The sequence below is a fragment of the Arthrobotrys flagrans genome, assembly GCF_004000055.1.
Source record: "Arthrobotrys flagrans strain CBS H-5679 chromosome Unknown unitig_0, whole genome shotgun sequence".
NCBI classification, from domain to species: domain Eukaryota; kingdom Fungi; phylum Ascomycota; class Orbiliomycetes; order Orbiliales; family Orbiliaceae; genus Arthrobotrys; species Arthrobotrys flagrans.
This window is the reverse complement of record NW_027137550.1, coordinates 7,915,054-7,939,453: the sequence shown is the minus strand read 5'-3', so window position 1 is coordinate 7,939,453 and position 24,400 is coordinate 7,915,054. Positions and strand designations below refer to the sequence as shown.

The 24,400-nt window shown below is 44.7% G+C and overlaps 8 protein-coding genes across 8 annotated transcripts; 2 read left to right on the top strand and 6 right to left on the bottom strand.

The window, feature by feature from the left end:
* Nucleotides 1–611: 611 nt before the first annotated feature.
* On the bottom strand, nucleotides 612–3,043 carry DFL_005326 (uncharacterized protein; the record flags this gene model as incomplete). The annotated part of the gene is made up of 5 exons (XM_067634567.1): nucleotides 612–1,043; nucleotides 1,111–1,385; nucleotides 1,472–2,657; nucleotides 2,719–2,753; nucleotides 2,905–3,043. 5 exons carry the CDS (start codon nucleotides 3,041–3,043, stop codon nucleotides 612–614), a joined length of 2,067 nt encoding a protein of 688 aa, XP_067492623.1.
* Nucleotides 3,044–5,571: 2,528 nt separating this feature from the next.
* Nucleotides 5,572–6,891, bottom strand: DFL_005325 (uncharacterized protein; the record flags this gene model as incomplete). The annotated part of the gene is made up of 2 exons (XM_067634566.1): nucleotides 5,572–6,311; nucleotides 6,393–6,891. 2 exons carry the CDS (start codon nucleotides 6,889–6,891, stop codon nucleotides 5,572–5,574), a joined length of 1,239 nt encoding a protein of 412 aa, XP_067492622.1.
* Nucleotides 6,892–8,891: 2,000 nt separating this feature from the next.
* On the bottom strand, nucleotides 8,892–10,124 carry DFL_005324 (uncharacterized protein; the record flags this gene model as incomplete). The annotated part of the gene is made up of 1 exon (XM_067634565.1): nucleotides 8,892–10,124. The coding sequence occupies one exon, from the start codon at nucleotides 10,122–10,124 to the stop codon at nucleotides 8,892–8,894; it is 1,233 nt and encodes a 410-aa protein (XP_067492621.1).
* A 3,031-nt stretch (nucleotides 10,125–13,155) lies between these two features.
* DFL_005323 (uncharacterized protein) lies at nucleotides 13,156–14,280 on the top strand (the record flags this gene model as incomplete). The annotated part of the gene is made up of 1 exon (XM_067634564.1): nucleotides 13,156–14,280. The coding sequence occupies one exon, from the start codon at nucleotides 13,156–13,158 to the stop codon at nucleotides 14,278–14,280; it is 1,125 nt and encodes a 374-aa protein (XP_067492620.1).
* A 240-nt stretch (nucleotides 14,281–14,520) lies between these two features.
* Nucleotides 14,521–16,199, bottom strand: DFL_005322 (uncharacterized protein; the record flags this gene model as incomplete). Its single annotated transcript, XM_067634563.1, has 3 exons — nucleotides 14,521–14,702; nucleotides 14,776–16,055; nucleotides 16,123–16,199. 3 exons carry the CDS (start codon nucleotides 16,197–16,199, stop codon nucleotides 14,521–14,523), a joined length of 1,539 nt encoding a protein of 512 aa, XP_067492619.1.
* A 1,930-nt stretch (nucleotides 16,200–18,129) lies between these two features.
* DFL_005321 (uncharacterized protein) lies at nucleotides 18,130–19,035 on the top strand (the record flags this gene model as incomplete). The annotated part of the gene is made up of 2 exons (XM_067634562.1): nucleotides 18,130–18,927; nucleotides 18,991–19,035. 2 exons carry the CDS (start codon nucleotides 18,130–18,132, stop codon nucleotides 19,033–19,035), a joined length of 843 nt encoding a protein of 280 aa, XP_067492618.1.
* Nucleotides 19,036–20,069: 1,034 nt separating this feature from the next.
* Nucleotides 20,070–21,619, bottom strand: DFL_005320 (uncharacterized protein; the record flags this gene model as incomplete). The annotated part of the gene is made up of 3 exons (XM_067634561.1): nucleotides 20,070–20,902; nucleotides 20,975–21,418; nucleotides 21,499–21,619. The coding sequence occupies 3 exons, from the start codon at nucleotides 21,617–21,619 to the stop codon at nucleotides 20,070–20,072; spliced, it is 1,398 nt and encodes a 465-aa protein (XP_067492617.1).
* A 1,214-nt stretch (nucleotides 21,620–22,833) lies between these two features.
* On the bottom strand, nucleotides 22,834–23,334 carry DFL_005319 (uncharacterized protein; the record flags this gene model as incomplete). Its single annotated transcript, XM_067634559.1, has 1 exon — nucleotides 22,834–23,334. One exon carries the CDS (start codon nucleotides 23,332–23,334, stop codon nucleotides 22,834–22,836), a length of 501 nt encoding a protein of 166 aa, XP_067492616.1.
* Between the last annotated feature and the right edge of the window lie 1,066 nt (nucleotides 23,335–24,400).

The window sequence follows — 24,400 nt, the reverse complement described above, 5'->3', positions numbered from 1 at the left end:
TCATGGAAAACAAAGGGAGGTTCAAAGCTGGGTTTGGAATATATGGAAAACTTTCATGGAAAACATAGCAAGTTTTGGTTTTTTAGTTATTTTTGTCTCTTTTAGCTAAAGTATATAGACTGCATCTTGAAAGGGGTATTTAGCTAGCCCTCCAGTACATTATTAGTATAGTAATGAAAAATTTCATACCTATGAAGTATCAAGCAATGAGGAGTGAGGGTTGAAGATAGAGTGGATGTTATTGTGTACGCTGAAAACACAATGTAATGGCCCGTAGAAATTTAATTTCGTGGGTGGATTTCACCCACTATAAAACTAGGAAACAAAATAGCAGGAAAGAATATCAGACAGCAATACCAGAAAGTGATGTATCAGAGAGCAATGTCAAAAAACATGTTAAACGCAATAATATCATATCGGAAGATCAGGCCTCAGTAGGAAACAAATATCGGAAATAACTATTATCCAAAACAACATCGATGAAGAGAGATAAGGCAGAAAGGACTACCAAATGTAGATATCAAACATAGATAATAAAACTGGTTAACTACATATTTAACATAAAGGATCCAATGATTCGAGGCGAAATCCCCATGTACGAAATATCCGTTTTACAGAGCAGGCGTCGCTCGAGGAAGACTATTCAATAGTTTCCTCCGTTTCTTTGGCGGCCCCATTGTGTTTTTCCACCTATATTCTATCATGTTCGCTTGACTGCCGGTCGTGCTCAGTTCAGATATTGGGACTTGGTTAAGCTGACGTTTTCCTTGTTGAGTAATGGAAGATACTTCAGCAGTAGCGGGAGTGGGGCTGTTGGCGCCAATAGTAGCCTCTAGGCACTCACTCGTAGACCTAGGGCCAGGAGTAGGGATTTCGAGGTTTATTTCCTCCTGCCTTCTCTTATCCGAAACGTAGTTTGGAGAATTGTAGACGTCATTGGAGCATTTAAGATTTGATGGGAAACGAGTGTGATAGTAGGAATAAAAACGAGAGATTACGTCTGAAAAGAATAGTAGGAACGTATGTGCATTCACACAGCATATCTAAGAGAATAATGAGTTAGCAAACACCTATTCAAGAGTCAACGAAGATGTTAGGCTAATTGCTTACCATTAGAAAAGCTGTCATGCATTCCTCTAAGTCGTGAAGCGTATTGATAACTCCGTTGAGAAAGTGGTCAGACGCTGCGTTGAGGATAGGCAATAGCTTTTTAGGCAGTGAGTCTTGTAAGAACATGATGATATCCTGTCGTTGGTTGAGACTTAGCGCAGGGTTTGGTTGTATATGGGTGCGGGGGGCTGGCGGGCTCCCGTCGTCGGTACGCAGCGTCGAACCCGCGATCTTGTCACGAATGTAAAAGAACATGGCACTTGCTTCCTGTAGTTCTAGAGAGTTGTGCATGGTTGAAAAGTTAGTCCGTATCCCTATACCCATCTTCGATGCTATCCTAAAACTATATGCTCGTACATACCTTGGATGAAGCGTACGGCGAGTGTTATAACGAGGGTTTTGACAAGAGTTTCCCACGGTGGTCGGGCGGCTGGAAGTGAATGACAAAGCTGCTCTGGGTTGGAACACGCCGGAGTGCCAGAGAAAATCATATCGATCTCCAGTAAGTCTGATAAACTGCGGAGCGGGTCTCCAGTATCAAAGTCATCAATAGGGTTAAAGGCTGGGTCAAAGTTCACATAGTCTGGCCCGAAAGTCGCTTCCCAGCCCGAACTCTGCATAAAGTCCCATCCTTCTTTCATCTCGTCCCACATGACGGAGACCAATTCGTCAAAAAGATCTTGCTCATAAACTCCTGTGTCAGAGACTTCTTGAAGACACCCCTTCCATTCTGACGCTGACTTTGCAAATTCTATATCTTTTTTATTGAGGGTATCCGTTTCCGTTGATTCTGACATTGCGTAGCATAGGTGTAACATGCAGTATAATGCCTTCAAATCGTTCGGGACCTTCTTCTTGTCTTCGTTGATAAACTCTGAGAGAGTCACGTATCCGATTCTTAATATATTATCGAGGTCCTTTAGCTCCGAGACAAAGTTTTTGAAATGATCCGATTTATAATTAGTGGCTGTTTGAAGTTTTCTGTAACCTTTGCTGGCTTTCTCACGCAGTCCCTTTTGTTTCCGGAATACGACATCTTGATCGGCCTTACAAGAGCTCGGCCACCGTAGTAGTAGGGTTGTAGTTGTCTCATCGCCAGACTCCTCTAGCCTTGATAGCACTGCAAGGGCCGCTGCAAAGTGAGTCCTTTTAAGGTGCCGGTGAAAATTGATACTCGAGATTTTTGGAGATATTGACGCTACTTGTAGCTCGCTTTTAGGGCTAGCCCTAGAGTCGCTCCCAGCCGGTGAAGCCTGTCTATATTCGATGGGTTGGTCAGGAAACCGATGTTGATGGAATCGAAGTCCGTTGGCATCCGCAGAGGATTTTCCGTGGACTTTTTTTATATGGTTGTTGAGATTGTCTCGTCTGGAGAAACTTCTATCCGGCTTCGATCTCGCACAACTTTCTTCTGGGCACAGAAATCCCTTCGAAGTATTATGGACAGTCGCTTCATGTCGGCGGCGATCTTTAAGATACGAGAACTGAGCCTTGCAGGTTTTACATTTCTGTGTCCTAGTTGCAGTTTTAGGTACGGTAAATATATCCTGGTTAAGGGTTAGTGGTATTCGTGCCGAGCCTGGGCTTGAATAGTTTGAAAATGCGAACACTTGCTGGACTAAGATAGTTTTCTAGAGCTGGGCCTAGGGGAATAGGCAGGTTAGTCCATTGCTGACATGTCGCTATTGGTGAGGGTGATCCTCGGGGTGACCGGCTGGGGTTAGGACCCGGAATACTAATATCCTAGGTTCTAAACCGTGATACAATAAATCACAGAGCGATATTGATACTAACCTTCGGCTTGCGCTTGGTACATAAACCAAGGTCGTCTCGAGTTTTCTTCCAAGTATGCAGGCAACAGACCTATTTCGGCTATGCGCTCCCTGTAGTAATTTTCTTCAAACACTTCCCGGGGTACATACTTGAGAACCATTATATTGTCAGACATATAGCTACTCCAAATAGCTAGAGATTATAACGAGAATAGTTAGGTTGTATCAACCATGTAGTTCAAGGAGGGCATGGGGAGTAAAATGCCTCAATATATAGGTACTGCACAAGCCGTTGCATTGCAAGCCCAAGTCCGCATCCAGACCAAAATAGCACTTTGCAAGTTTGTAAGGCCCTGAAATTACCCAATTAGGAAACTGGGCCTTGCGTCCCACATTGCTGTAGCTTGCCGTGCTCCTAGCTAGCGCCCGAGAGGAAGGATATCATGCAATACCTTTGTTGCATTTTCTGTCCAGCAACACACATCTCCAAGGCGAGGTACTTTTAGCCTGAATCCAAGATACTTCCAAGCTAGTACTAGTCTCCGAATGCATGGGCCTTTGCAAAAATGTACCCAGTAATTTGCAAATTATTGATTTTAGGCTAGCAGAGTCTCTTATTATTGTGGTATATCCTATCACGGTGTAACTTTTAAAATTAATACCGTGGATATATATATATATATTTAAAAGCTAGCTATAAACCATCAGATCGATATCACAAGCCTTTTTTGCCCTGTCGTAAAAGGAAACAGGATCCTGCACACTAAGATTCAGGTCTTTATAAACGTACTTGTCCTGTAATGCCTTGTTTACACCACAATCTTCTTTGAGTTCAGGATCCCGATTCTTAACTATTTCTTCTTCTCTAGGCCTTGTAGATGTATATTATCACCAATTGTTAGTTTATAGGCCCAAACCAGGACTTCTGCTTTACCGACTTAATGTAATCGAAAGTGCTATAATATGTTGGATATCCCTGGAACTGTAAGATACAATATGTTAGAGATAGCAGACACCTCCTGTACTCCACTGTAAAGTCTATACACAAAGAATATGAAATGAAGATCAAATTTAAGAAATTATTGAATTATTTATTAACACAGGGTCTGGACTAGCTAATATAAAAGATTGTGGCCTAATGTTATATACTATTAACGACTGCGGATGTGTCTTTCAACATGTACGGCGAGACAATTATTTTCCACCCTTGATCATAAAATTCTGATAATCGTTATTTTCCTTTGTCATATTCTCGAGCTTTGAAAGCTAGGTTGGGTATGTTTCCCAAAGCCCCCCCTTCTACTTGCTTTACCGACCAACGTTGTTATAAAACAATGTGGTTACAAATTCCGTCCGGAAGCAATCCTTTTTTTCTTGGATGGGATGTCCTTGTCCTTGACAGTGACTTTCTTTGTGTCGGCGAAGATTTGCCATGGGCCAGTATTCCTCTTCGAAGCGCAGACCGGGCAGGCCCACCATTTGGTAGCTTCGCGAGAGTGTAGGGTCTGATATTTGGGGTCAGCAAAGGACTTTGCGAGATACCATCCATTTGCATCAGCTTTCCACGTCACAGGCAATGGCTCCTTGACTCCGTTGTAATGCAATACTCCTTTCTTATCGATGTAAACTTGCTGTCTACCCAAGTCACCGACATGAAGTCTGAATATGCTAATTTCATGATGGAAGACGAATTGAGCCTTGCTGGGCTTCGTGTTGCACAGCTGCTCATTGGTGCGGAGAGCTACCAATGAGTTTCAGATGTAGAATCTATTATTATTGGCATTGATGGCGCCGTTCTTCCATGGGGAGAAGGATGGCTTTCTCTCTACACGCGGAACTGCTAGATCCCGGCCTCTTTCGCTTGCCAGGATTGGTGTTTGACGGCTATGTAGTATCTCGAGCATAAGAACGGCCGTTCGGTCATTATTGTTTCTGAGAGTTGGAGGCGGCTCGCTGTACTCGATTTGGATGTTGTTGTTATGTCATAAATATCATTCGTCATATCGATATCCAGAGGCCTAGAGGACGTTTCGTTGTGTGGCAACATCGTGCTGCATACATTTAATAAGCTGAATAAAACTAGTCAGCTCGAAAGCATTATACAAAATCTAGCGTACGCTGCACGCCAGGTCGATTGTAACATCATATGAGACCCCATTATAAATACCATAGTCAAATTTCTATATTATTTGCCCATCTAGTTCAAGTTCCCCACTCCGACGTACTTTGGGCATTTCTGTTCCAGCCGCGGCTGGATGAGCCGAATAGCCTGTCGGAACTCGCCTTCTTGGCAGCCCTATTAAGCATTGCAAAGATTTTAGGCCCGTCAATCTATGTAGTGTATATACTGTGGATCTATAGTCCACAGGAAGGAGAGGCCCCAAGGACTGAGAAAGTTTATAGGGAAAAAAGGTAAGCTGAAAGAATTAAATGTAAAAACGCTTTTTATACTAGGACATAATTAAGAAAAAGACAGAATCGGTCTATATCTAAAAAAATATGTCCCATTTAGCTCGAGAAGATGTGCGCTATACTCCTGTACCATACTGATAATAAAATAACCAAAAGCGAAGAGAAAAGGGGGAGAAAAAAGAAAAAAAACACAATACAAATGTATATAAAAGAGCTTTAGAACCCAGAAAGACTTTTGGACAGCAAAATACTTGGAAAACTTTTTGGAAAACTTAAATCAAACGTTGGGCAAGTTTGGGGAAGGTTTACTTTTCTTCCTCGCCGCAGGATTACCCGTTTCGACCTTGAACTTGTATACTTTTGGACTCTTCTCGCGCTGGATCGTTGCTCCCTCCAGCTTTGACCTCTTTCCTGATATTGTTATTCTTTCGTCTACTCCTGCTTGCATACTTCCTCTTTTTCTAGAGTTCAAGGGTGCGGGAGGATTCGATAGGTTTGGCGATGTAGCATCTGATTTTGGTGAAAATGTGGGTGTGGAGCCTGAACGATGGGCTGAACGAACGAACCCAGCCGCCTCTTTGAATCTACTCGACACATAGCCGGGGTTTTTATATCTATCGTGTGAACATTTCGCGCCTGCAGGCAGCTGAGTATGGTAGTAGTCACTGAAGTGCGCAACAATGGCCGAGAAAAAATTTAGAACAGAGTGTGAAGGTTTGCATAGAAGCTTGAGACAAAAGATGGTGCATTCTTCAAGATCTTCTAAGGCGGCTAGACAGCCCTTAAGAAAAAGGTTTGAGACCTTAGTGATAATAATTGAAGCGTGGGGGTAGGTTTGGCAATTTAGAGAGCTTTGCATTGAAGCCACAACTTTTTTTCGTTCTCGAATATCCGATAGCTCGAGATTGGGGCACCCGGCCGATTGTGGCAAGTCCTCGTTGTCGTAAACCCGACTCGCGAAAAGTGATTCTAGGGTCCCAAACAGATCAAGAAAGAGGATGCCGGATGATTCGAGTTCTATAGATGTCTGTAGTTAGTATTCAGGAATACCTATACTGCTTGCTGAGGGGCACTTTAGTATTTAATATTTGAACGTACCTTGTAAAAAGGCTGAGGCAGCTGTAATAACCAAGCTTTCTGATAGAGACTCCCACGACGACGATTCATGGGCCAGATCCATCGATGGTGAGAAGGAATTGACATCACAGTTGGGGCGTAACTCTTCTGGCATAGCAGCATCAATTGCGCTGGAACCAGATGGCACATAAGCGTTATCCTGATCGTTCTCAGCTAGATCCGGGAATAAAGGGTCGTAAATACCCGGATAAAGAGGGTCGCCATCTTGAAATACGCCGGCAGTTGGTAAATCAGAATCAAATTCCTCCATAATCATATCTTGCTCGCGGTTGATGTGTCTGTCGAACCACTCAGTAATGTTCTCCAACCCTTCTTTTATCTCGCACCACATTATCGACAGCAATTCATCAAATATATCTTGCTCACGAACGCCGGAGTCGGAAACAACAGGCAACCATTCTTTCCACGTGGCCGCTGACTCCGAGAACTGCGTGTCTGTTATTTGTGGCGAATGCGACATCGTCGTAGAATGAGACATCGAATAGGAAACATGCAACATGCAGTAAATGCTCTTCAAATCCATCGGAACTTTCCGATCAAGGAAATCAGAGAGTGCGGCGGAACCAATAGTAATTATATTTTCGACATTCACTAGCGACGAGATAAAATTTTTAAGGGCCGGCGATCTCATATTGATCGGGTCATCGGTAGCCTCGAGAAGCTTGTGATATGTGTTATGGGCCGATTCCAGAAACCTTTCGTATAAATGTAAGACTTTATGTTGATTAATTCGCTTATCCTTTGATGGTTCCATAGTTTCTCGAATCTTTTGGTCGAGAAGCTCGAAGGCTTGACGGGGTGAATTAGCAGGTAATGTATATCGAGAAGCGGGAGAACCCATAGAAAGTCGACTCGCTAGAGTAGCCATGGCTTGTGCATCTTCCTTTGCTCTCAAGACCTTTTTTATTGTATTTTCTACACCCTCTCCTTTTCTAGGCGAGCATTCATCTGGAAGTTGTATAAGGGCGCCCTCACCAGCGAGTTGAAGTATACCTCGAAGGTCAGATATCGACACTCGTATCAATGGTTGCTTAATGACATATGATTTAGGCCCCCCTATGTCTTCCCACCCATCTTCTCTTTGATATCCCACCTCTTCAATCGAGGGACTCACTTCCCAACTACTTTCAGTGATCGAACACCAACCATCTTCTGTTTCACTAGATGAAGTATTGGAATCATATGACGCCGAATATTGGGTAGAGTCTTCTGGACTAGAGTGTGGATTGCTGGGTAGTCGATACGGATCATTGTTTCCAGTATCTTCTACATGGGATCTCGTCCTTTCGGGGTGTACCGATTTTATATGTCGGGCGAGATTATCGGGCCGGGAGAAGCCTTTTGTAAATCGCTTGCAACCCCGTACCGGGCATAAATGCAGCTGCCTTGCAGTATTGTGCTTTGTTTCTATATGGCGCTCAAGTGTCGCCTTGTGCGTAGAGGTGTGGTTGCAACTATTGCATCTAAAAACTTTATGCCCATCAATGGTAATGACCTCTAAGCGCTCCGTAGTATTATGCCGACTTTCGAAAATATCTGGCTGCTGGGAAAGACTATAAAAATAAGTTTAAGGCCAAAAGGTTTAGAATTCGAGGGAAGGGTATGTACTCTGAGGGTATCGGCTGGCTGGTACAGGCCTGCCATATACGGCTAAGGATGCCTTGGCTTTGGCCTGAAGAAGGGACAGGATGCTGGTAAGACTTTCCCGGGACCATGACCACGGAACTAAAGTATAAAAGAAATAGCTGCTAATAATATGTACAAGTATGTATATATATTAGAGCAAACTAGTTCGACCAGTGCTAACGGAATCACTGCAGAAAATAATATTGTTTCCTGCAGTCGCTCTACCCAAGATCTAGACTTGATATACATCAGGCTTGCAAGATCTTGAGAGTAATCTGAACGCCCGAAGGCGCTATAGAATCTAGCGGGATAGAGAGAAAAAAAGCACTGTAGGTCACCGCCCTCAAGATCTGCAAGACGGGTAACTGGATCTTAAGTACTTGCGCAATTGCGAGTGTACGATATCGATTGTGGGTGAAAAACAAAGGAAAGTCCTAAACTGATGCGCAAGGCGGCCAAAGCAATTTTATAAGCCCAGTTGCTCGGCAGCCTGCTTAAAATCTCAACTCGTTTCCTCATTGGGAGATTTCATGCAATTGTGCCTCATTATTGGGACCGGGACTGGCGCCCAAGACATTTTCGAAATACTCAAGCCTCATCTGCTCGATGTTGTCTCAGCCACGAGGTTCAAACTTTCACAAGCCACAAAATGATGCATTTTGAACGCAACACAGAGATCCTCATACGCTCGTTAGAACGTCTAGCTGAAGCTGATACTATAAGCTTCGGTCCGATAAAAATTTGTATTATTGGTATTTATATACTACAATCCGCCTACAAGTATACTATACATTTGAACTCAGACTCCCCTACAAAACCTTCTCATTGGCTCTTCTAATAAGATGGGGTAGTATTGCCCTCATACTTCACAACATTCCATCGTCCGCAAGGACCGTTGCTAACATATCCCTGGAACTCCTCGTCATTAGGGTAAGCTTGGAACATACCAACATTCTTTTTGCTGCAGGTGTTGGTGATTCTAAGCATACATGCCGACTGTCCGTTGGTAGTACCGAAGAAACTACCAGCGCAGTCCTTCACGCCAGAAACATTGACATGAGCCTGGCACATATTGCAACACTCTTGTGGGGTCTTGACGTTGCGGACTTCGACGCTATCATTTCCGAGTCTAGCGCCGACGCTGCCGGTTGGGCCGTTAAAGATGTTGGCGGAGTTACAGGCAGCGTAGGATGTTGTAACTGGGCCGGCTGGCTTTGTGACAGTAGTGTACGTGGTCTTGGTCGAGGTGGAAACAGCGGTGGAAGTGGAAACACGAATGATGGTGGTTGTTCTAGCTTGAGGATAGACGGTCTTGGTGACGCTCTTGGTGTAGGTAACGGTAGCAGTGTTTCCGTAGACGGTTGAAGTGACCTTCGAGCCGGCAGTGTAGGTGCGAGTAGAGATTGCCTGGAGAGTCTTGGTGCATTTGATCATTTTAGGGTAGACAGGCTCATTGGCGTAACGCTTCTTATTGTAGTTGTCACTTGGTGGGAAGTTGGATGGGGCGTTAGCTGGATCTCTGCTAGCATAGACAAAGCCGCTTGGAGTTGGGACAACGACTGTAGACTCTCCAGCTGGGGCAACAGTTACAGTCTTGCGCACGGAGGCGGTGCGGACAGATGTAACCTTAACCACACGGGTGGCATAGGCGGTTTGGACGCTCGCCTTGGCTGTGGAAGTGCAGGACTTTGTGGTAATCTTTGTAATAGTCCTGGTCTGGCCCTTCTTTGTTACATATTGGACTCCGGACTCCGTCTTGGTAACCGTCGAAGTGATCGGCTTGTTGTAGACGGTAGTAATTGAAGGAGCCACATGGGTGCTGGGTTTCACAAAGCACAATTCGGTTGTGCAGGTTTGGATGGTCTTAACCGTTCCGACCTGGGTGCTGTACACCGAAGTGGAGTACCTGTTTGGACCCGCAGGTTGAGTTGGGGCAGCACCATTGGCGATTGGGGTGCTGGAAGCGGCATCGACCCCAACGGAGCTGCCATATGCGTATGCGTTTGCGTTATTCACGAACGCGGAAAGGGCCAAAAGGCAAGCCCCTGTCAAAGTTGAAAAATGCATGTTCGACTATAAACTCAAATGCGAAAATGACAACTCGGTTGAAAAATAAGTCAAAAGTTAAAACGAAATATAAATACAATGCAAACAAGGGATTGAATGAGTGACTGGAAGAGAACAAAAATAGATTTAATGAGTGACTGGAAGTAATGAAAGAAAGAAAGAAAGAAAAAAGATAAAGAGTGACTGGCCCGGTGATAGTAAAACCACAGGCCTAAATGATACTGAATGATGGTGGTGAAAGATAGTAGAACATGTAGGCACCTTCCTGGCGGATCCCATGCCTTTAAATATTCATCGTTCCACAACTACAGACGCACCCCTTTACTCTTGACAAGCCAAGCCCTGGACCACAGTCGTCTCAAGAAGGTTACGACAACCGGGATATTAAAGCTTAAGTGCAGTGCAGGGTTAAACATGGGGCTGTTAGTGGCGTCTTGGTCCTAAATGGGTGAACATGTGTGGAGCCGAGATTATCCTAACAGGGATCCACACTCTAAACTGAACACCACACTCACTTTAAATTTGTTGAAAAGCAACCAAGTACCAAAAAAAGATTAAAATTGCCAGCACAGAGGACTCTCCCTTTCATACATCTTAAATACCATGAATTGTCCTAACACTGCCCTATCAAGAGTTGAAATGTCTATCAGTTCGAGTGCACAAGAGGTACCAAGACCTCCGCTCTCAAATATCACATCCACCCCCGTTTTTGAAAAGATATTAACGAATTATCCAAATTCCCTCTCCTTTAGAAATGGAAAACTCAAATCCGAACACAACCGATCCGTCGGCATTCAAGCTTCTTTGTGGCCTAATCTTAGTCCAATTACAAAATACTGTCTTGCTGGTATCGAATACCCGAAATTCAACATGAACATTGTCGAAATTGGAGACCACACAACCCCAAAGCTGTTTGACCGTCATGGGGAGCCCTAGTGTAGTCATTAACGATATCGAACGACAGTATTTCGGTGTTCTGTTATGCTAAGTATATGTATATACGATAGTTAGTGGTATTTTTCCATAGGAATGGGGGTCCTGGGCGAAGTATCCAAGTAAAAAGACTGAGAGTGATTCTTCGCTGCTAGACTGCCCAGTAAAAGTGTACCCCGTATATCGTAACGAGTCAGGGAGCCTAAAGAGACTCTTGCGGATAAAGATATCTCCGTGGCCGTGCTTACTAGGCTTGGCACCGGAGAGGTATTGATACCGAGACCCTGAGTTCTCAGTAACGATAGCTTTCCACGCTTTACAAACTTGCGACAATGTGTGATGCTAGACCCTATCTGAGCTTTGTATTATCAAGATTTGGATTTCCATGGGAAACACAGGGAATTGTGTTGTCATTGTTGGATTATTTTCGGGCTAGGACGATTCTGGAAGCTCAAGCTTCAGTTCAACCGTGTACCCGTTCAAGGGCAGTAGTTCATTGCGGGATTTTTGCGGCGTAGTTTGGAATATTGTGATGGGTAGTATTTCTTTCTTGATCGCGAGCTATACCCTCTAAAACTTGGAAGTTACGTCATGAAAACAGTGTATTGCAACGTTAACTTCATACCTCAAGGTAGCTGCCGGTAGGAATATTTGAACTGATTCAATGACAGACACTATGGTATCGGTCATGAAATGTTCTCCAATTTCAGCCTGCTCTTCGAGTGTCGTCAGCCTCATGGGCTCGGCGAGCAAGGCTACAGGCAAGGCAGTTTCTTTGGTCTGCTCAGGTTGTAGTTACATATAATAATAGCTTCTGGCTGGTAACTCCAAAATGAACGCTATACTCAAACATATTATGACGTGCCCCTTTGGTGAAATACTTGTCCTTTCGGTGCGGTACTTACAAGGAGGCTGAAAGGTTCATGAACGGGCTACTATCCAAATCTTGTCGCCTGATATTTGACTGATTTCATCGACCCCGCTTCCAAAGCATCTAACGCCAGACAGTCGCTTGGTAATCAATTTAATTTCTTGCATACCCCTCGTAGCACTTTAGGATACCGATTCATCACAACTTTCACAGTCTTGAATCATAAATGTTATGTATTACCAGACCAGGCAACGCATCGATCCATAATATGAATTTATATGTCAGGGTAGCGATGCTGTAGGATTGACTTTAAAAGGCTCGTAGGAAGTGTAAACTGAAACCGTTCCCGAGAGTTGTGCCTTTCCATTTTTTTGCGCGAGAACCGCTTAAAAACTGGCCGATGCGGCTGACTGTCTCCACAGACCTCACACATATATGCAGAGCCGCAGCCTCGTTAGCAAGTCGGAGTAAAACGTGTTGTCTGCCAAAATGCAACAAGTCGGCCTAAACCCGGCATCTGTGAACTAAATCCCCAATTCTCATTCTCATTTTAGATCCTTTCTACCTAGTTCCGATCGAGTCTCCAAAAAACCATTAGCAATTACCCCGCAGGCCTAAGGTTTAGCCGCTCCTTCCTTGGCTCGCGCCGCTAATCCAAACTCGAGTTCCCCGCCAAGTCCCACTTACGTTAAGCTTCCCTCGATCGATATCGATCCAAGCTTTTCGATGGCTAACATTGCGACCAACTAACTATATCGAGCATTGTCTTAAGAGGTTACCCAAGTTTTGACACGGAAGCTATCGTCAGCTTACACCGCTGGAATGTAGCACATGCGGAAGATGTACGCAAGTTTACGGTCTTGGATCTTGTGTGGCAAGTTGTCCAAGATCTTGGACGCGAAGAGCATAACGATATGCATACCTGGTTGTTTCTCCGCCTTGGTTTCAATTGCTCCGTCGCGACTGGACGCGTGTAGCATTCTTTACGTCACAGATGGTGAGAAGTCCTTCGAGGTTGGATGTATAAATTCTTTTCGAATGTCGAAATGATCCACTTAATTAATCGATCAAGCAATTCCACCCTCTTAATTAATCAATCAAGTAACTCCACCCTCAGGCTAAAACCACTGTAATACTCAATTGAAATACGGGCCCAATTGATATCGATATTTCATCTTCTCAAAAAAATACTCCATCTTCTCCAACTATCTTCAAATTTCACCCAAAATGTCCAACCAAGTTCCCCTCCAAGCAACCTGCCTCTGCTGCACAAATACCATCCAAATCCCCACAACCCTCCCACTAACCGCCCATGTCTGCCACTGCACCACCTGCCGTACCTCCCACGGCACCCTCTTCGCCATGCATACCGACCTCGAATCCCTCCCCTTCTCCGAATGCTCCCCACCCTCAACCTTCCGAATCTACCAATCCTCCCCAAACTCCGGAAAAGCATACTTCTGCGGTACCTGCGGAACCTACATGTTCGCCTCCTACTTCTACATACTTGAGGGTGCACGTCATGAAGGTTTTTGTGTAAGCACCGGATGCGTTTCACTCTCCGATTCTTATAAATCCGAAAACCCAGCGGCAAAACTCGAAGATGTACTTTCCGTCGATTTCCACTGTATTATCAAAGATACCATTGACGGTGGCGCATCACCATGGGCGGGCGATTGGAGTAAAGAAACACAAGCTCAATTCCATGGAAATTGGGAAGAACCACCAATGGCTTCTCAGGAAGACGCAGAGGAACTTGGTAGGAAACATGTATATCCTACTGGACGTAAAGAGTTGGATGGGTGGTGTAAGTGTAAAGGTGTGAAGGTTAGGATCACAAGAGAAGATGAGGCAAAGAAGTATAAAACGGGTGTTTGTGTGTGCGATAGTTGTAGACTTGCTACGGGGACTGATGTGGTGCCTTATACTTGGGTACCAAGGGACAATGCGTTCTTCGTTACAAAGTCCGAAAGTGGGGAAGAGGAAATAAAGGGATGGCCGGCGCTTTGGAACGATGCGGCGAAAGAGAGTTTTGGGGGTATGATCATCTATGAGAGTACGCCCGGGAAGGTTGTATGGGGTGCCTGTGGTACTTGCGGGGCCAGGATCTTTTACCAAAGATATGGAAAGACGTTCGAAAATGGGAAGGATGTGGTGGAGCCTTTAACGGCCTTGTTTGGGGCAGACGATACACAGGGTATCATGCATTTGGATTTCTTGGACTGGGTAGTTTCTGATGATGGAGTTTATTGGGCTGAGGATGCGGAAAAGGCTGGGAGGGCGGGGATAATGACGAGGAATGTGAATGTAATGTATCAAGAGTGGGTTAAAGGATTGAAAAGTCGTGTTTGAAGGGCGGTCACAATATGATATTACTTAGTTATGGCGTAGAGGTGGTTAGCGGGTTAGCAGGAGTCGATTGTTACGAAGATATGGCGTTTTTCTCAATAACGAAGTACTATTAATTTAAATCCCATTCCATACATGAAGATATGCAAGATTAACCCCCAGTAAAACAACTCCACAGACAAAAATATACCTACAAATACCATGCCATTCGAACTAGTAGTTAGTCAAGATGGTATATTAACTTCACACCGCTGTCTGCATCTCAAACTCATTCGGCAAAATCGACCCGGTAGTATTCCCCCGCCGATTAACTCTCTCCTTTAAACTCTTCCCCAACTTCTTCAACGGCGTAATCTCAAACACCTTATCCATATTCTCCAAAGACCCAATTCCCTGCGTCTCAGGCATATAAAGGATATAAACCACTAAATAATTCCCAGATATTAGTTCCCCATACCAAAATTTAAAACGCAAGCCTCGGGAATATACTATACTCACACAAAGCGAAAGCCGTACACCCCCCAAAGAAAAAATACGGCCCACAAGCGCTCCTCGCCAAAAATACCGGCGTAGTAAGCGCAATAACATAATTCGCGACCCAATTGGCGCTATGGCTTAAACTATTCACCGTCGCTCTCGTCTCCATCGGTTGAATCTCCACTGCATAAATTCTAAGAATCATGCTCCACCCGATCGTAAATGTTATTACGAATAGATATATCGCCGCGACGATGGTCCATTTTGCACCTTGAGTGTTGGCGCTCGGAGAGGCGTAGAGACCACCGATCAGGAACATGGAGAGGACGATGCCGAAGCCGGTGTAGAGTAATGTGGGACGACGACCCCAGCGGTCAGAGTAGGTGAGGGAAATGGCGGTGCAGATTACCATGAGGATGGCGGTGACTCCTGAAGCTAAGAAGCTGGAGGATTGGGAAGATAACCCAGCTTGAGAGAAGAGCACTGGGGCGTAGTAAAGTACTCCGTCGATACCAGTGGTTTGCTGGCATATCATCATGAAGATGGCAAGTGATGCACGCCAGCGGTTTTGTCTCTTTGCCAGGAGTTTTAGTGATTTTCCAGCGCTAAGGATTGACTTGATACCGCTCGGTGACTCTTGGTTTATAACATTCTGTCGGATAGCAAGTAGCTCCTGCTTCTCCCTCTCCGCTGCAGTACCCATACCCATCCTCTCAAGGGTAACCATAGCTTCATCCCGTCTGTTCACATGAAGGAGCCATCTCGGAGAATGCGGCAGAAAAATCGAACCCAGTGAGAGTATCGTAGCAATCCCACTTTGCCAAACAAACGGGATCCTCCACGCCATAGTACTCTGAATCTGAGAAGTCGCATAACACAAGAAATATCCAAGACACAGTCCACCGGTTATCCCCATGAAAAGAATGGAAGTAACCCGACCTCTAACGTGTCCAGGTGCTATTTCAATGATATATACCTGCACGGATGTTAAGAAGAATCCTTCACCAATACCTGCAATCGATCGTCCAAGGAGCAAAACCCCCAGCTTGGCAGACCGACTACTCTCCCCAAGACCCGCAATAGCTTGTAGAAGCGACCCGATGGCAAATATAACAGCGCCTAGACATGTAGTGTATGTTCTAGATATCTTATCCGCCAGATGTCCGGCAAAGACAGAGGATGCAGCCGCTGTAAGGAGTATCATAGATATGATGACGCCATGCATCGTGGGAGAGGTGTGTCCAAAATCCTTTTGGAACTGGTCCATAACTGTTATAGGACCAATCGAACCGGTATCGAAGCTATCCTAAAAAGTTAGAGCTGCGATAAATCTTTAAATGAGGGTGAGAAGCTTTGTAGGGAACGTACCCGAAAAGCAGCCCTGCTTGAGATACAAACAGGGCATACCAGATATACATCGGCGGTGCTTTAAGTTGGAAACCCATCTTAATTGTGATAAAAGAAGCTTGATACTACTTCTTAACAAAAAATTTCGAGGAAAAGCAGCAATGGCTGTCAATTGACCTGTTGACAGGCCCTTCCAACTGATACGGTACGCTGTGTTGTCCTGTGGTAAATCCTGAGCATGATCCCTCACGATAGCTCTTATATATACACGTTTAAATATTTCACGATGGCGCACAGAATTCGGTAAAAATCCGAATTGCAAAAGCGGTAAAAGTACGAAACTACTATAATAGGACCATACGATAACACCCATTTTTTTGTTTTTTAAATTTTGTGTGGAAGGGGAGAAGGAACTCAAAAAGAACCGCGGTCGAGAACTCTCCTGGGCGGGTATGGAGAACAAAAGAAAGGAAAAACTTAGAATACAGCAATAAGGTTGTGCAATTCCCTGCACGGAGGCGGGAAAGGGGTGTTTATGTTTCTGATAACGAAAAGTCTAATCTTTAGTCGCTATTTTTAGGCGGGGTTCTTTCGCACTTAGTTGAAGAACTGTTAACCCGGTATGTATACCTTCCTCCAAGATGCCGGCCAATAGATATCCAATCAAATCAACAGTGGCGATTGCGGATAACAAAGATCTAATACTGAGCTCAGACTTAACTTCTCCGCACTTCAAAGCCTATAAATCACAAACCCATGCATACCACATGCACATAGACCACCTTGCAGAGCGATCTCCAGCCGGGATAGAGCACCCCGAAGCTAGATACTTCCCAGTTAGTCTTCTCTTGACTTAAGACCCTTATCGATTAATATTCCCACTTTTTTATATACCAACACACCAGACCAAGCAAGTGTGTGAAATTGTGAAATTTTTAGTCCTCCCGAGATTCCTCCGAGAAGCCCAATTATATAGCGCCAGACAAGTATGCGCTAACTACATCAGTAGCTGTAAAATGGGTCGTGTAACCTCAAAGTTCAAAAAAACAAAGCGAGCTCCGAATAAAATGTGCGAACTAATTAACGGGTAAGCGAGTTTCGCGAATTCGTCGCACACAAACCGAGGGTTCGGTTCGGCAGGTGGGAAATCCGACGATAGTCTGTCAATTACGAAGTGGAGATGTGCAGAATGATCATATAATCAATACTTCGCGACATCACCGATTGAATGATGCCAGAAGAGGCCCTCGGGTTTGAGAAGTATGGTATCTTGTTTTACCGTGCAACCATGCGCCAAGGCTGTGCAACTAAGTTGAAATTGCATTACCATATTAATATTACATTTGTACCCTGACATTCGACATTACCGTAACTCTATGACCAGCATATCTTCTCGCCAGTATAACAAGTTACAAAAATCCACGTTTCCAAACATTTGAGCCTGACTGCGCACAGTATGTCATATATACCGGCACAGACTAGACGTTGGTGACATACCACCAGTCTTGATTGTTGGAATTTCGTTACGTCCAACACATATTCCACTGACTTCGCGAATTGACGTCCAATAAAGCTCATATCATTACATCCCAAACTACGCCACCCACATCTAAAAATATATAATACATGTAGACAACCTAAACTGTAACTCTCCCCTGAATAAAACCCTACCATAATAGCTAAGCCCCAATAAGACTCTGCGCAAATACACATAGATGTATAAATCCACCGCCCAATTGCAACTCATATACGTATAGAATTAAACATCCTAGCCTGGCCAGCTGGGGCCCTAGATCTGAAACGGCGACATATTGATCGTAGACCAACAATCGCGTCGAAAATATTTCCACAGAGAAGGTCTAGAGAGGGGGGGTTAGGGACAGATGGGATATATATATGTTGTTGTATCCTCATCCAGCCCTTAATATTCCAGTTTTGTTCCTCCTTTTATAATATTGAATAATGATATAAAGCAGATTCCTCATTTCAAAACTTCAAATTAAATAACCCTCCAAAAGAAACGAAGAAATGCCACCCCCGGAACCCTCTAAAAATGCCCCCCGCTCCACCAGCATAATCCAAAAAATCCAAGAAATAATAACCCAAATCGGCGTCTACTTCAGACTCGACGCCCTCTCCCTCTCCCAGCTCCCCCTCCCCCCCTCCAAAATCTACGTCCCAATCCTCCAACCCTTCGAAGACATCACCTTCCACGGCCCCACAATCGGTCCGCCCAACACCATCGATACCACCTCCATCGACATCTGGTCCTTACCCGTCCAAACCTGTAGTATGGATATCCACTGGATCTTCCGAGGCCAGCCAACCTCCAATAATGACATGATCTGGACCGACACGATCACCATGAAATTCTTCACCAACTCCGGTCCAAACAAGGAAATCGTCGAAATCCCACTATCTACCCCCGCAAAAACCGAATGTACAGGTGATAACGCAGACCGATGTTCTGCTGCCCCTTCGGGGCTTCGAACAATCACCGCCTCACCACAGCATTACTACCGCCATTCAGACGACGAGTATGCATTTAATCGAGACTACATCCACTTTTACTACGGACTACCAGGAGAAAACGAGTTTATAGCGTTTCATACAGATACTAATGGCCATGCGGAGGATAATTATTTGATTCCTTCACGGTTTCCGAGGTGTACGGTTGCTAGACAGGATCCTTCGAATGCTTATACTAGGCAATGGGTGAACACGCAAGAGACGGTTAGGGGGATTCCTGGCTGGACGTTGCCGTATTTGAAGAGGCATAGGCAGTTTAAGGTTCAAGGGGATGATAAGACTTATTATGATGGTGATGTATGTTTTTTTTTCTCTTGGGGTTGTGGGGTGTTGAAGAGACTAATGTGTGAGGCTCTATAGGCAATGATGTTTACTTGTTTCTTCCCATGTCCAAGGATTGGGTAGAACCACCCCTCGCATGCACTATAAAGGACGCTGGATTATCATATGATAAGTGCGTATTGGAGATCCCAACCAAATAACATCCTCAAACCTACAATTGGCACGAGGAAGGTGTCCAACTTGAACCGCAAATCAAAAAATTTTTTCCCCGTTATATAAAAGATTTCTCCAAATTTTTGCCGATAATCGTCACAGCTATAAGGTTAATATATCGTAAAGGCTATGTCAGGGCGATATAGACTAGTTGATTGCAAGGAACATTCCGTATTGTATACTTATGTAGTAGTTCATTGCTAACTATATTTATTTTTATCGAAAATCATATTAAATACCAGCCAAAAAAAACCTAGCAATTTACTCTAACTAAACCAGGCCAGAAATCCACGCCACTAACTACTCCGTACTTTGCGTAGTCACATCTTTTTCTTTTGAGCGTTATCTATACTTTGGTTACGAGACTGTACTTCGAGCATTCGTAACAAAATCCCCAAGCCTTAGTTCGGGTAACGCAACAGCGCACCCGTCTCATGCAAGGGAGTTAACTGATTCAACGGCACTAGCCGTCGATGTCTTGGAGATACCATTTCCGGACAGGATCCTCAGGGACCGAACCAAAAAAAAAAGATGTTCCTGCATGTAGGGATTGAAAGGGATCGTGCATGTGCGCCTTTCGGCTTCAGAGGTAAGGAATAGTAAATAGTATGCTAGCTGGCTGTAGGGTAAACAAAAATACGGGTGAACATTGCGAGAAAAAAAGCATGCACAAATGGCATTAAGGCAAGCTGACTGACCAGCACTAAAAAATCCCATTATCCTGCAATAAAATCCCCAATAAATGCGCACGGAGATAGATGAAAAAAAAAAAGGCATTCTTTTAATAACATGACCAGCAAACTAATAAATGGCTCCAAATCCGAACATCGAATGAAAAAAGGGACGAGATAAAATTGTACTCCAACTATAAAACGAAAAAATTTTCAATGATAGACAAGAAATAAAACATCAGAGAGAAAATACACAAAAGCCGCGTATATTTCTTACAAAGTAACCATAACCGCTCCAAGCACCAACATCCCCACCAGATTTCCCCATACAAGAATATATCTGGTTGCGTCACTACCTGGCGACTGTCCAGACGTCGAGCTCTGGCTCCACTCGGTGACGGCTGGGCCATCAGTTCCATCGGTTCCAGATCCGCCACTGCTTCCGCCACTGGTACCACTTCCATCATCCCTATTCAGATCTCCAGAATCGAATCCAGCGCCGTCCAAACCGGGCACGGTTCCAACACTCGACTCGGTAGGTTCAATAGTATTGACAACAGTAGTAGTCTTACCCGCAGCATCTGTACTAATTTGAGTTGTAGTCTTCGTCTCGGGCTTTGGTAGGTCCTTATCCTGATCTTCACCAGTAGCAAGGAAAGACTTCAACCATGTTCTATCATTGCTGAGGGTAACCGAGGTGTTGACTTTATTCAGATCCGTAAATTTATAAGATGTCTTACCGCTACCCTTTGCTCCAGGTGCGTTGTAGCATTCGACTGTGACATCTTTAACCATGGCGTAGTAGTATCCGTTCTTTTTAATCTCGTCGGAGTCCCATTGGATTAGACCACCGGCCCAATCGATTGTGCCTTGACCGTTTGTGGCGAGACCACCTGGCCAGAGGGAGAGTTGGACACGGGATGGGGTTTGGGGGAATTCGAAGTTGCCGGTGGTGGCGTTGTAAGTGTCGCCGCGTTTAGCGACACGGCCGACTTGTCCGTCGACGGACCAGGTGATGGAATCGGGAGTCCAGTCGATGGTGTAGGTGTGCCAGTCGGAGTAGGTGTTTGTGCTACCGTCGAGGGTGATGTTGCCGGAGTGGGTATCTACGAGCCTATTATTAGCATGTTGAACGAAAAAAACGAGGGAAAGTTGGAGGTCGGAAAAATGTAACATACAGTCCGGAATACCGTTCCAGTAGTAATTGGTCTGCGATGTCTGAAGGTCCACGCCAACCCACTCGTAGTCGATTTCGTCCTTGACATCACTCATCATGATGAAAGCACTAACCACACCAGCACCTCTCGATGTTCTCATAGTCGCTGAGATCTTACCGTACCAAACGTATCTTGTCGAAGCAAGGACGGTGCCGACGGTTTCCGGCGCCATGGTAAGGTACACGACTCCATTGGCGTATAGTGGCTGACCATCGGAGACCCAGTCAGCCGTCGATGGGTCACCGAGGTATTTAGTGTTGGAGATGATCGGAGAGGATTTAGAGTCGGTAAATTTGTAGGTTTTGGACTGGCATTGAGGAGCAGGCATGCAGGACTCGAGTTTGTTGGACCAGCCGGGATCGCAGCCACCGAGACAGTAGGCGCCGACACCACATTGGCCGTATTCTATGTCATAGATATTGATGTCAGTCCGATATACCAACCAGAGATATAAGGAATGAAGGGACGATTGCCAAAAAACGTACGGGAGCAACAGGGCTTGTTTGATGGACATTTTCCAAGACCTTCACCACATTCCTTCTTGATTTGAGCAGCGACGGTGGAGGCGAGCAGCACAGTCGCACCGAGAGTCGAGAAGCGAACCATCTTTTTCAATTTTAGATTTCCGTATTATAAAGTATTACTCTTTTAAAATTCGAGAATGATATTATACCGGCGAAATTGTCGGAAGAGATGTCGGTGTAGTATGGTAATATGCTGTATGTTTGTATATTGTAGTAGTTGAGATCGTCTGCGGATTTGCCCCTTTCGAGTTGATTGACCGGACGGATGGACGTGATGCGACGAATAAAACCTGCTAACGAGCGTCAAGAAGAATGCCGGGAGAAAACGAGAGTTTAGAAGAGAGTTTAAACAAAAAAAGAACGAGCGGCTGCAAGAAACGAATGACAAGCAGCTGCCTCTGTTTTTTCTGTGTCGGAAGGATAATAGAAGATGAGGAGAGAGAAGGAAGATGGTGATGAGAAAGAAGAGAAAAAGAGATTAAAGGGAAGGTGGTGTGTGCGGCGGGACTCGACTGCCAGATTCGACTGAACCACAGCCAAACCACCACTAAGCCCGTTCGGGAGCCCCGGTCACTGCTATTTCAGGGGACGAAGCTTGTCAGGAGGGTTACATCGGAGTCGAAATTCTGACTTGGACTTTCGCTTTCTTTCTTTCTTTCTTTCTTTCAGTCCATCATAGAGGCCAAATGCTATAGTGTCGTAGTCAGCTCACGGGGTCACTTTTTGGCCAATCCATACTATGACATGTCGAGATATCTCCACTCTTGCGTCAATAAATATAATAATATGACTGCCATTGTGGTAGCGCACACTTGAGCAAAAAAATATAAAGAAGAGAAGAAGAAGGAGGAGGAGAAGAAATATCATATTTGGAATCGCCCAGGAGGTCAAACAAATCCCGATTCTTGCAGGTGCAATTTCGGTTCTGGCCAAAAATGCACCTGCCATGCTACTGCCAACGCACAAAATGCAACATCCCAATTACCCGGCTGCTTCATAGTGCCTTGGCCTATCATTTCTCCATACTTGCTCTGATTGACATTAGCACTTGGTAGGTACCTATCCTTGGCTTCGTGGTGGATGGGCCACATTCATATACAATAGATACTTTATATGTATGATATGCGGAGTATAAATATTTAAAAGATTAAGATATGAAAAATAGTTACAACAGGGTGTGTTTTATACTATACCGTACTTGAGTAGTCAACTTAGTCTCGAAATAGCCCTATAGCTCGCTAGCCATAGCAGTCAGGGATATAAAGGTACTTAAATAGGTAGATAAATCCTCCAAATTCAGATCACCAGTGTCTCCAACTCCTGCAGAACATCCCCAATATTATCTTCACCAGGATTCAACCTCAACATCATTCTGGTCTGTAAAGCCATGAGCTCAGTTATCCATTTCGACCGTTCCGCTTCTCCTGCTTCGAATAACCTACGAAGTTTCTGCCTTGTTACTTCACTAAACGGGATATTGAATTTATCTGTGTTGGGCCGTAACGTTCTGGTTAAAGCCTTAGTGACGGAGAATTGTTCGCTGAGGATGTAGAGCCAGTTTATGGTCTTCTCGTAGTTGGTTGCACTTTGGGCTTGGGTCGGTGGTGGAGTACTAGTGGCCGCCGTCGTCATCACTACGGATGTTGTTGATGTTGCTACTGTTGTAGTATTTTCGGTCGTGGGTATATTGTCGGCTGTGGTATTATCAGACACAGGTACTACGGCTTCTCCCGAAACCGGATCCGAATCTGCACTAGGAGCGCTGGAAGCAGCAGCGGCAGCCATAGATTCCTCCATGGCCAATTTGGACGCAATTACCGGACCTATCAACATCGGTTCCGGTAGTATTCTGAGACTGAATGTTTCTTCAAATCTCTCTAGTATCTAATATAAAATCGAATGCGCCTCGAAGAACAGCCGATTCGACATTTCAAGAAAAGCCTTCGATTCATCATCGCTTCCTTCTTCGTTATCCGATGAATCCAACGGTACTGCGTGGATTTAGGTCATTATATAACAATACACAATGCTGCCCTAAGTTGACAAACGGAAATTAAGTAAGTATTAAACTCTTTCCCTTTTTTCTAAGGTGGGGAGGGGGGAGAATGGGGGACGCGTGACTAGGAAAAATTGGTTTAACTTACTACGAAGTTGCAATAAACGGTGCACTACTTTCGCCTATTTTCAACCTTTCTGGAAGATCACTCTTCCATCCGGCAGCCTTCTGATACAATTCTATCTTGTCCTCTATAGTAAATGGTTTCACACCCTTGCATTCGGTGGTTAATAAGATAATTTATGACTAATGGCGCAAATACTGTCAAACGTCTGGATGCCGTCCCAAGTTCGATCAGGTTCCGAAGGTTGAGTATGCGGGTAGGGTCGCCAGACCGGTGATACCCTGGTACCTCCCGGGTTAACATCGATGCCATTCCTTCTATCTTCAGGTGGAGGAATAGTCAGAATGTCCATCAACAATCGGGTTTTGTATAAAAGTGAACATATGCTATGTATTCATGTATTTAGGCAAGTAGGTATTAGAGTCTCCTGCAAGCCCGAGTCCCAAATATATGATTAATACTAGGACTTACCAAGATAATCTAAAAGTGGCCCAAACGGTAGCAGATATCGCCCGTTCCATCTTCTCATCATCAATACTATCTCCATCTGCGCCTGGGACACTCGGTACCTTCTTCTTTTGAGCCGCAGAAGACGCCTTCGATACCTCCAACTCTGCAAGAAGCTCTTCAGAAGATTCACAGATGTCTGAAATAACACCCGCCCCAAATTATCCATTCCATCAACGGAAACCGCTTCAGAGAGTGTAAGTCTAGCTTGAACGTTTGTTAACGTCGGGTTATCA